The sequence below is a fragment of the Gigantopelta aegis genome, chromosome 8 (genome assembly GCF_016097555.1).
Source record: "Gigantopelta aegis isolate Gae_Host chromosome 8, Gae_host_genome, whole genome shotgun sequence".
Taxonomy (NCBI): domain Eukaryota; kingdom Metazoa; phylum Mollusca; class Gastropoda; order Neomphalida; family Peltospiridae; genus Gigantopelta; species Gigantopelta aegis.
In genome coordinates this window covers 49,164,423-49,176,341 of record NC_054706.1, presented here as the reverse complement: position 1 = coordinate 49,176,341, position 11,919 = coordinate 49,164,423, and the positions used below count along the sequence as shown (strand labels likewise).

At 37.7% G+C, this 11,919-nt stretch overlaps 1 protein-coding gene across 1 annotated transcript; it reads left to right on the top strand.

Annotated features, from left to right (window-relative positions):
* The first annotated feature begins 538 nt into the window (after window positions 1–538).
* LOC121379698 (acidic mammalian chitinase-like) lies at window positions 539–10,646 on the top strand. Its single transcript, XM_041508349.1, has 7 exons — window positions 539–552; window positions 1,845–2,097; window positions 5,240–5,364; window positions 6,577–6,685; window positions 7,643–7,828; window positions 8,626–8,745; window positions 10,451–10,646. The coding sequence occupies exons 1-7, from the start codon at window positions 539–541 to the stop codon at window positions 10,586–10,588; spliced, it is 945 nt and encodes a 314-aa protein (XP_041364283.1). The 3' UTR covers window positions 10,589–10,646.
* The last annotated feature ends 1,273 nt before the right edge of the window (window positions 10,647–11,919 follow it).

The window sequence follows — 11,919 nt, the reverse complement described above, 5'->3', positions numbered from 1 at the left end:
GATGCTTCTAATATTCCAGCTTTATGGAATGCTTTAATAATTATCTTTCTATCAACAGACTCCCATGCCTTCAGCACCCAATTTACAACTTCGACATAAGAAGCGCTGCGCATGCGTCCCGTTTTTGTGTACGTGTGCAGTCCTTCAGACATCCAAGCTTCCCATTGCTCTCGTACTTTAACCTTGAATACATGGTTCACCGTCAAATCTAGTGGCTGGAATTTTTGTTAATCCACCTGGAATTATCGCTATATGAGTATTCAGCGTTTTCAGTTCACTTTTGACACTTTGAAGTTTATGAGCTGACATGCTATCCATAACTAGAAGGCACTTTGCCTGACTAAAAAATGACCCTGCCCGCTTTTTACAAACACTTTGTGTCCAAACAGACATTTCTTCTTCATTCATCCAACCCTTTTTGTTGCAACGTACAACAACACCAGGGGTAAAAGTTACTTTCGGAACTGTAATCCGCTTAAATATCACCATCACTTTTCCTTTTACATTTTCTGCTACTTGGCGAATCCATGATTCAATAATGACTGCCAAACTGTGATCTAAACATACAGAATGAAGCTTTTATGAGAACTACTCAGTCGTAGTTAAAGTAGCTAGGAGGAAATTACAATGAAAACAACTCGGTCATAGTGACAGAAGCAAGGAGGAAATTAGGCCTACCATAAAAACAACGCAGTCTTAGTGACAAAAGCAATATCAGCTTACCGGTACAAGCGAACAGGCAACCACGTGATCACTTCAACAATTACATGCAGATAGTCCGCGGATTATCTGCCGGATCAGAGCGGGCTATCTGAGCATTTTATTATCCTAAAACGTAAATATAGATCGCTGCGGACTATCTACTGTAGCGGGCAATACGTAGGAAATTACGGTAGTCATCAGCCCTGTCTGTGGGATGGTGCATATAAAAGATCCCTTGCTGCTAATCGAAAAGAGTAGCCCATGAAGTGGTGACAACTGGTTTCCTCTCTCAATATCTGTGTGGTCCTTGACCATATTATGTCCGACGCCATATAACCCTAAATAAAATGTGTTGAGTGCGTCGTTAAATAAAAACATTCTGTGTGGTCCTTAACCATATGTCTGACGCCATATAACCGTAAATAAAATGTGTTGAGTGCGTCGTTAAATAAAACATTTCTTTCTTTTTCGTTCGTAGTCATCAGAGGATACCTGTTATATGCACCATCGCGCAGACATGATGGCACATACCACGGTTTTTGATATACCAGTAGTGGTGCACTGGCTAGAACGAGAACAAAGAAGAAGAACAAAGAACGTAGAGGAACAAAACATTTCTGAAAAAACAAAAGAAACAGATGTTTTATTTAATCACTACTAAATTCATTTGCGTGTCTGTATCCCATGAAGGTTCAAGAACGATATCCTGACCAAGTACTGTAAAAGATGAAAACATATCAAATATGGGTTCACCGTTGTTGAGAGAGAGAGAGAGAGAGAGAGAGAGAGAGAGAGAGAGAGAGAGAGAGAGAGAGAGAGAGAGAGAGACAGAGAGAGAATGGGAAGAGAGGATGGGGGGGGGAGAGAGAAATAGTATGGGAGAGATAGATCGAGGAAGAGCGAGTTTGTGTATGTGTGTGTGTGTGAGAGAGAGAGAGAGACAGAGAAACAGAGAGAGACAGAGAAAGAGGGAGACAGACAGACACACACAGAGAGAGAGAGAGAGAGAGAGAGAGAGAGAGAGAGGGGGGGGGGGTGGCAAGAAGCGCAGGTACAACCTTACGATCTATGACTTGGCCACTAATACCAACAATAACCCTAAGGTTTAATTTTTAAATTAAATTTTATTATTATTTTATTAGGTACAACCGTTTGCGCGCTCTGAAGGTAGACAACCCGCACTTGAAGATCCTCTTGTCTCTTGGAGGATGGAACATGGGGTCTCAGAAGTTCACCAAGTTGGTCTCGTCTGGCGATAACATGAAAGCCTTCGCAACCAACGCCATGAAGTATCTGCACGACAAAGGTTTCGACGGCCTTGACATTGACTGGGAATTTCCAACTCGTAGAGGCAGTCCTGACGGCGATAAGCAACGATTCACGGAGTTATTGCGTGTACGTATTCATACGTCAGGGCCGTACCCTCCGGGGGGGGGGGGGGCGGGGGGGGGGCAGCTGCCTCCCCTGAGAATCTTGTCCTTTTTTTAAATATATATATCTCCAGTAATAGCATAGAAATGTTTAATCTTTATAGTATGTTAAAAATTATTTATAAAATTTAGTGCCCCCCCCTGGATTTTGGTCAGGGTACGGCCCTGTACATAGACTTTAGCGGTAGCCTGCAGGGTATTTTGGCATCCGAAATTCACTTCCGACTACCAGAATCCCATTTCATTTCATTTTAACGTACTTTCGTGCTTATATTCAATTAAGGTTCAAGCATGCTGTCCTGGGCACACACACCTGAGCTATTTGAACTGTCTGTCCAGGGCAGTGGGATACTTGTTAATTGTTAGTGGTTAGTGATAGAGAAGAGGATGTAGTGGCCTTACACAAACCCACTGAGCCGTTAAAACTCGCTCTGGGTGGGAGCCGGTACCAGGCTGCGAACCCTGTACCTACCAGCCTTATGTCCGATGGCTTAACCACGACACCACCGAGGCCGGTCCAGAATCCCAAAGCCAGTAGACCGTCTGGCTACTAAATGTTTCCCTCCTTTAAACTAGGTATATACTACAGTCACTTGAGACGCCATGTTTGCCGGTGGCTAAAATACGTCTTTTCAGGTGACATTTTATCTATAAATAACAATTTAAATATCGACCAATTACACTTCGCCTTTTATAACGTTATTCGGGAGCATACAAATTCTAAAAATATCGGTCGAGACTATTTATGCAATAGGCGAACTTGTTGGTATATTTCAACATTGGAAAAACAGGGGGGAAAGTGCGGTAATAAACTCTGGATTGTATACTAGTATAAACAGATTTTATGGCTATACAATCACGGGGTTTTTTTTCGTCTTGAAACGAATTTTACATAAAATTTTATATTGAAATTAGTTTCCGGTATACTTCGTAATTCACCCGAATCATTTCGTATACCCTCGGCATAAACCCGAATGTTTTCAAATTCTTTTCAAATCACTGGCATGATTTTGCAAGTAAGGTTTTGATTGGTCGAATGAAAGGTCAACTGGACATGAGTTCCAACGGGCTGTTGTTAGATTCACATGTAATAGTGGAGCTAATTCTAATTAGATTGTCTAAAATCCACTTATTTACAATATAGACGATAGTTGTTAGTTATTATAAAAATTATTACCAGTTATTTTTTTGACTAAAAACCATCTATTTTCGATATAGAAGATAATAAATGAGTTATCAATATTATGACCCAAATGAAATAAAGTTCAATTCATTCTCAAGCTATTTTTTATGTTCTTTTAAAATTTCTTTATGTTCTGTTATTTAGAAACTGTCAAAATCATACATAGAGGATATTTCACGTTTTTGGTCAAATATGATTTATATCCCATCGAGTGAAGCTTGCAATGTTATGCTAAATTACGTCTTTCGTGTGTTGACTTTCGCTTTGTTCGCTAGATACGTTTTTAAACAATTAGTTGTAACATAAATGGTATCTAACAGACATGAATGTAATATTCTGTTTTGTTTTACATATCCTGGAAAAAACATTTTAAAGTGGCATTCCCGAGTTTGCTGCAATTTTTAAGATGATATCGACTAATAAACACTGTTAACGACGGTACTTACATATCAAATATATTTTTTTTGCATAAAATATTATTGACTGTATATTAAACTTGTTTCTGATCGTTATAATATTTGTACTAGGTTAAATTTCATTTTATTTCCTATTTTTTTTTTTTTTCGTACGTATGAAATTATTTGAAGACAAAATCCAGTTTTTGGGTTTTTTTTTACAAATATTAAGATGACCAGAAACACATTGAATATACAGACATTGATATTCTAAACAAGAAAATATATTTAATATGTAAGTTTAATCGTAGAAATATTATATCAGTCTGAAACATCTTACAATGCAACACACTCAGGAATGTCCCTTTAAAACTCAATTTAAACGTCTTTTCCATCTAAATATATATTTACGGCAATAGCGCGTGCAGAACTTTAATGATTTATGCGGCACGGAACAATCAGTTTTCCTCCCGTCTTTGGCGACCGCGAGCGACGCTAACGTTTGCGAACTGTTTGACTGGTCTCAGACATGGCCATTTGGTTTAACGTAAAGCGAATAAACCAGTCTATCGAACGTTTTTCTGCTCGATATGGGGTGGGACATAGCCTAGTGGTAAAGCGGTCGCACGGTGCGCGGTTGGTCTGGGATCGATCCCCGTAGGTGGGTCTATTGGGCTGTCTCGTTCCATCCAGTGCACCACGACTGGTATACCAAAGGCCGTTGTATGTGCTGTGGGATGGTGCATATACAAGATACCTTGCTATTAATGGAAAGATGTAACTGGTTTCCTCTAAAAGTATATGTGAAAATTACCAAATGTTTGACATCCAATAACAGATGACGAATAAATCAATGTGCTCTAGTGGTGTCGTTAAGCAAAACAAAACTTTACTTCTACTCGGTGAGGCTGAATTCAGCCCAGGTTAATTTATATGTGACAGAGCAATCAATTTCGATCGTTATTATTTTATTAAATGGTATGGCTGTGGCGATAGATCATCACCGTAGAGCAGCCAGTGGTGTGTAAGAAAATGCATCATCCGTTAGGATATTGGGATTGTTGACCATCAGTACTTTGGTGTATAGCCCGTCCCAACCTCATACAAACATGTTGTTGTTTTGTTTGTTTGTTTGTTTTTGTGTTTGTTTGTTTGTTTGTTATTTTGGCTTTTTTTAAATTATTATTATTATTAATTTGTTTTTGTTTTTTGGGTTTTTTGGGTTTTTTTTTTTTTGGGGGGGTGGGGGGTGGGGTGGGACTAAACAACTTTAGTTTGGTCTGACGTAAGACGAAAAGCAAGTGTTTTTGAACTAGCAAACCCCCCCCCCCCAAAAAAAAAAAACACCCAACAACCCAGCCACTATATTTGTATGCAATTTAGAAAACAAATAGGCTCAGAAATAGTTTGTAGTAAATTCCATAGTATAAAAAAAGGCATTTCCTGTGGGAAGGTCTATAGATGTCTACCTTTCTATACAAATAATGTGCTTTATTAATACCTGTTCATTTTATCTTTTATTCTTTTAGGTTCTGAAACACGCTTTCTACCAAGAACACTTTGTTCATCGTAACAAAAACCTAATGTTGACGGTTGCTGTGTCGGCTAACCCCGGTGTCGTCGCCACTTACTATGAACCGTCGAAAATTAGCCAGTAAGTATATTTTAGTGACAAGTACTCATGGTAACGATCGTACGGATTGCGTGACTTGAAAGGTACAGTCTGTTCAGCTAACACTCGTTACCATATGTCGTTTAAGGGACGTTTTTGTCATGGGCGGATCCAGGAAATATTTTTAGGGGGGGACCAAAAAAGAAGGGCACATTGACTCGTCAAAAGGGCACCTTACTACAAGTTTTGATATTTACAATTAATATGAATTCCTACAGTTCTACGTCATAATATACTAGCAATAATGAAGTAAATTGGCGTCACTCGCGTTAGAACCTCAATGGGGCCCCATTGAGACTCAATAACACAGACACATATCTGCAAGCTTGCGCATGTACACGAAAATCTTGATTTCATTTATCTACAATATAATTATTGTTTACTTAAAAAAAAAAAAATTCTACAAACAAAAAGGGCACTTGGACATTTTGAGGGCACTTGAACAATTTGTTTGGGCCCCCCCCCCCCCCCCCCCTTGGATCCGCTCATGTTCGTCCCATATCAGGGATTCAGGAAATAATGCAGACAATCAGGAATTTGTTTTTTAATTCGCTATTAACCATTTCTGATTAAATTCAAGATTTGTTTTGCTATTAACGTACGACGTTTGCCGTGTAGTGTTTCCATGTGAGTGGCACGGTTTGCGGTAGCAGTGACCGCACCGCGCCAAAAATCTGTGCATATTTGTCTGTCTGACTGTCTGCATTTTGTGTGGTAAGCTAATGTTTGTTTTGTTTAACAACATCACTAGAGAGCACATTGATGTATTAACCAACCAGCTGTTGGATGTCAAACATTTGGTAATTCTGGCATAACCTTAGAGAGGAAACCCGCTACAATTTGCCAATAGTTACAAGGGATATATTATATGCACGATCCCATAGACAGGACAGCACATACCACGCCCTTTGATATACCAATCGTGGTGCACTGAGGAATAGCCCAATGCGCCCACCAACGGAGATCGATCCTAGACCGATCGCGCATTCCGCGAGTGCTTTACAAATTACCACTGGGCTACGTTCCGCCCATGTTGTATAGTAAGCATGTATATCTGAATGGATGGATAGATAAATAGACTGATGGATGAACGGATTGGTGGATCGATGCATGTATATTAAGAGACTGCTTGGCTTTTTATGAAGAGACTATCTTGCATTTATTGTTGTTTCATTTTCGCCTGATTCGTTACAGATACGTGGATTTTTTTAACGTGATGACGTACGACTTCCATGGCGGCTGGGAAAATTACACCGGCCACCACAGCGCTCTAGATGGGCCAGACAGTGAGCCATTTACCGTTGTAAGTGTCCCGCGCTCCAGGTACAGACGAGACATGTCATGTACCAAGGGCACTTAAAGGGACATTCCTGAGTTTTCTGCAGTGTTTAAGATGTTATCGACTAACAGAGACTTTTTAACGATTGTAATTAAATATCAAATAAATTTTCCTGCATAAAATATTAGTAGCTGTATATTAAACATGTTTCTGATCGTTCTAATATTTGTACTGGGTTAAATTTCGTTTTCTTTCCTAAAATATATTTTTTCGTACGTGCGAAATTATTTTGAAGACGAAATCCAGTTTGGGCTTCTTACAAATATTAAGACGACCAGAAACACATTGAATATACAGACACTGATATTCTAAACAAGAAAATATATTTAACATGTAAGTTTAATCGTAGAAATATTTTATTAGTCGAAAACATATTACAATGCAGCAAACTCGGGAATGTCCCTTTAAACACAATATACCATAAGTCATCCACGCACTAGCCCGAGTACTCTGACTGTAAGAGAACTAGACTGACATTTGGACATAAATAATGAGAGCGTATTTATGTCCAAATGTCCGTCTAGCTCTCTTACAGTCAGAGTACTCGGGGGCTACCACGCACCAGAGCCAGATGAGACACTGTGTACCAAAGTTACTTGCATAGTATAAACCATACTATAAACAACAACAGCAATATTTATCATTTATAATAATAACTGTTAGTTGTCAATACGTATCGCATGTTTGACGTTGCTGTAAAACACACAATGACTCTAACCTTTGTATACAAGTGTGGGGTTATATTTTGCTACCAGAATGTATCCAGTATTACAAAATCAGTTAAATGTATTATTATATCTATTCGTAACATTTTTTTGTTTACAACCTCGAATCTGACTGCTGCTTTTTCAATGAAATTCAATTTCTTTAAAAAAATTATTTTCACTTATTTTTCTCGTTTTTGATTTGTCATTTTTCTAGAAAAAGTCGGCAACTGCCTGGGCAAACCATGGCGTACCTAAGTCAAAGATTATGATCGGTATTCCCTTTACTGCACACACTTTTACTCTCAAAGACGGCAATCACACCGGAATTGGGTCCCCTACGATTGGTGCAGGAAGAGCCGGAGAAATTACCAAACAGAAAGGATCCTTGGCATATTTTGAGGTGATGACATTTTTTTTTTTCCATTTCAGTATATGTTTTATTTATTTCGAAAACTAATATAATGGCTGATATACAATAGATACAGCGTGTGTACTAGTTCGACTGGTACAGTTGAGTCTGATGCGTCAGCAACGTGCGTTTTGCAGGCGTACGCATCGCACGCATCCAGTCTAGACGCTCGCATTGAAGCTAATGTATTTAAATTTCTCTTTTTGTCCGACGGCACGCACGCGCCGCATCCAGTCTATACGAACATAAACCTATATTTTTTCGGCAACCATTATCTTGTTCTTATGTAGTAAACTGTTTTCCTTTATAAATTGTCAACAGCTCTATATTCCATATATCCTATTCGTTTTCTTTAACTTCGTCTTTTTATATAATTAAGTCTTAAGCACGCTGTCCTGGGCACACATTTCAGCCGCCAGAGCGGTCTGTCCAGACAAGCGTGCTAACTGTTAGAGGTTTATAAAAGGTAGAAGTTGGTTTAGTGGCTTTGCACCTCGTCAGTGGGAGACCAGTAAGTCTGATGGCTTAACCACCACACCACTAAGGCTGGATACAAGATATGACAATTAGATCACCCTACCAGAGGCGGATCGAAGGGATGGACCAGGGGACCCGCCCCCTCTAAAAATATTTTTATGTGCCTATTTTGTTTCGGCTTTTTAAAAAAATCATTGGGTTGCCCTTTTCATGAGTTTGACCTTGTCCCCTTTTTCGCTTAGTCTCCCCCAAATATTTTCTGGATCCGCCCCTTCCTACTACTTAAATATTCAAACGATATTATTTTGTAGGTGTGTAAACTGCTGCAACAGGGCGCGGAGGGACACAGGTTGGTGGATTATCACGTTCCATACCTCGTTGACGGCGACCGCTGGGTAGGGTACGATGACGAGAAAAGTATTGAAGAGAAGGTATGCACGCTTACCTATTGTTAGTCCAATTATTATTCATATGGTTTAAAGTAAGTAATGCTGTAGGTGGAGAATATAAAATGAGTTTTAATTATTAACAAGGTTTTGTCCCAAGAGAAATAAATTATTTTAACAGCCAATTAACATGATAATAACTGTCATTGAGTTTATTATTCTATTCTGCAATTGTATCTCTCAAAAATCCCATCTGACAACACTGCATGGACTCCCATGTCCAGATGACATTTCATCTATAAATAACAATTTAAATATCGACCAATTACACTTCGCCTTTTATAACGTTATTCGGGAGCATACAAATTCTAAAAATATCGGTCGAGACTATTTATGCAATAGGCGAACTTGTTGGTATATTTCAACATTAAAAAAACAGTGGGGAAAGTGCGGTAATTAACTCTGGATTGTATACTAGTATAAACAGATTTTATGGCTATACAATCACAGGGTTTTTTTTCGTCTTGAAACGAATTTTACATAAAATTTTATATTAAAATTAGTTTTCGGCATACTTCGTAATTCACCCGAATCATTTCGTATACCCTCGGCATAAACCCGAATGTTTTCAAATTCTTTTGAAGGTTTTGATTGGTCGAATGAAAGGTCAACTGGACATGAGCTCCAACGGGCTGCTGTTAGATCCACATGTAATAGTGGAGCTAATTTTAATTAGATTGTCTAAAATCCACTTATTTACGATATAGACGATAGTTGTTAGTTATTATACAAATTATTACCAGTTATTTTTTTCTCTAAAAAGTATCTATTTTCGCGTTTTTGGTCAAATATGATTTATATCCCATCGAGTGAAGCTTGCAATGATATGCAGTGATATGATTGCAAACTTCACGAGATGAAATATAAATTATATTTGAAAAAAACAACATGAAATTTTATATTTATTATATAACTTTTGGCAATTTACCTTTATTTTTAAAATGCCAGTAGCAAAATAGTTCCGGCTTTCTTACAGTGAAGATAACACTTTCTACAGTGACGATAACACTTTTTAGAGTGAAATAGTGAAATTTTCACTGTAAAATATGTTATCGTCACTGATAACATTTTTATTTCACTGATATTTTAAGACATTTCACTAAAGTTATATAATAATACACATTATTAGCAGTAACGTTTATTTAGTAAATCTTAAAATCCAAAATTGTCTTTATTCATTTTAAAGACGTCACTATAGGAATTGTTTCTATTATAATAAATAATGTGTTATTAAAGGGACATTCCTGAGTTTGCTGCACGTTGTAAGATGCTATCGACTAACAAAGACATTTTAACAATTGTAATTACATATCAAATATATTTTTCTGCATAAAATATTAGTGGCTGTATATTAAACGCGTTTCTGATCGTTCTAATGTTTGTACTAGGTTAAATTTCATGTTATGTCTAAAAATACAATTTTTTTTGTACGTACGAAATTATTTGAAGACAAAATCCAGTTTGGGCTTCTTACAAATATTAACACGACCAGAAACATATTGAATATACAGACACTTATATTCTAAACCAGGAAATGTATTTAATATGTAAGTTTAATCGTAGAACTAATTTATTACTCGGAAACATCTTACAATGCAGCAAACTCAGGAATGTCCCTTTAAAAGTATTAATTTGTGATAACGACACTGTACCGAAGCATATTCTTTAGATACGTTTGTTGTTTTCTCAGGTTCAGTATGTGGTGAACGAAGGTTTCGGCGGGATTTTCGTCTGGGCCTTAGATCTTGACGATTTCTCTGGTGTTTGTGGAAAACAGTTTCCACTGATGAATAAAATCAAGGATACGTTTGCCCACTTGATCGGATAATGCGTCTTTAACGTACAGTAGTTCGGGTGTTATTATGGAATAAAATAATATTAAACAATTCATTGCATGTGTATTAAATTTACGATGGACTTTTTAATAGAGCGTTACTGGACTGGTATATCAAAGACCGTGGTATATACTGTCATCTCTGTGAACAAGTTCTTTCAAACGATCCTTGCTGAAAATGGAAAATATAGCGGGCTTTCTCTGAAAATTGTGTCAGGATGATCAAATGTTCGACATACAGTAGTCGCCTGATGTGCGGTCGGTCTAGCATCTATCCCCGTCGGTAGGCCCATTTGGGCTATTTTGTGTTACAACCAGTGCACCACGACTTGTATATCAAAGGTTGTGCTATGTGATATCCTGTCTTGGGATAGTGCTATATAAAAGTTTCCTAGTTACTGACGAAAACAAATAACTGGTTTTCTCTCAAAGACTGTATGTCAAAATTACCAAATGTTTGACATCAAATAGCCAAAGGTGTCGTTAAACAGAACAAACTTTAACATTCTAGCAATCAGACCAATTAGTATCACACTAAATTATAGCAACCATGGACACTATTGATTTAAATTTTTGCCCCCCCCCCCCCAGCGTATCAGCTAAGGACTATAAATCATGGCAATTACGTGTCAAGAAATATATGTATCTTATGAATATTAATTTTTACATATACTCACGGAAAACAGTTCCAGTGCATCATTAAAATTTCAGTGAGACGTATATTTATAAAATTTTAAAATATTGTTTTACATAGATATACTATTTATCTGTCAAAAGTACAGCGATCCCCTCCTGTCTTCTGAACCTGAAATACGGTCTACACAATGCTTGGTGCGCCGTCGGTGACGATATAACAGAACAACGTATTGACGTCATGTCATGGTCGTACTTTGTGATCACCTAATCGGTTGCGTAAAGTTCTTCCACTGATTGGCCTTAAAACAGGGATGTATTGGGATGTTAAAATTGTCATTTCCAAATGATTCCACATGTGTACCCGCTTGATATTGACGATTGGTTAACGTGACGTCACGTGTCGACTCACTAAACATGGAAGATACCTAGTATTCCTAAACTGTCGAGAATATCTCCGCAGACACTGCATAGTTTTCTGATGAACACCAATGAACACCAAAATGACTAGCAACAACGTTTATGCCATTCTAACTGCATTCATGCCCATCTTTCGAAAAAGTAAAAAACAAATTGAGGCGTGACATCACGACGATCAGATGCCAACAAAAGTATTTTTCTGAGTGATGAGAATCCATACAATAGTTTTAGAGTCCAATGATAAGAAAAATGATGTCAAAGAGGAGCACGTG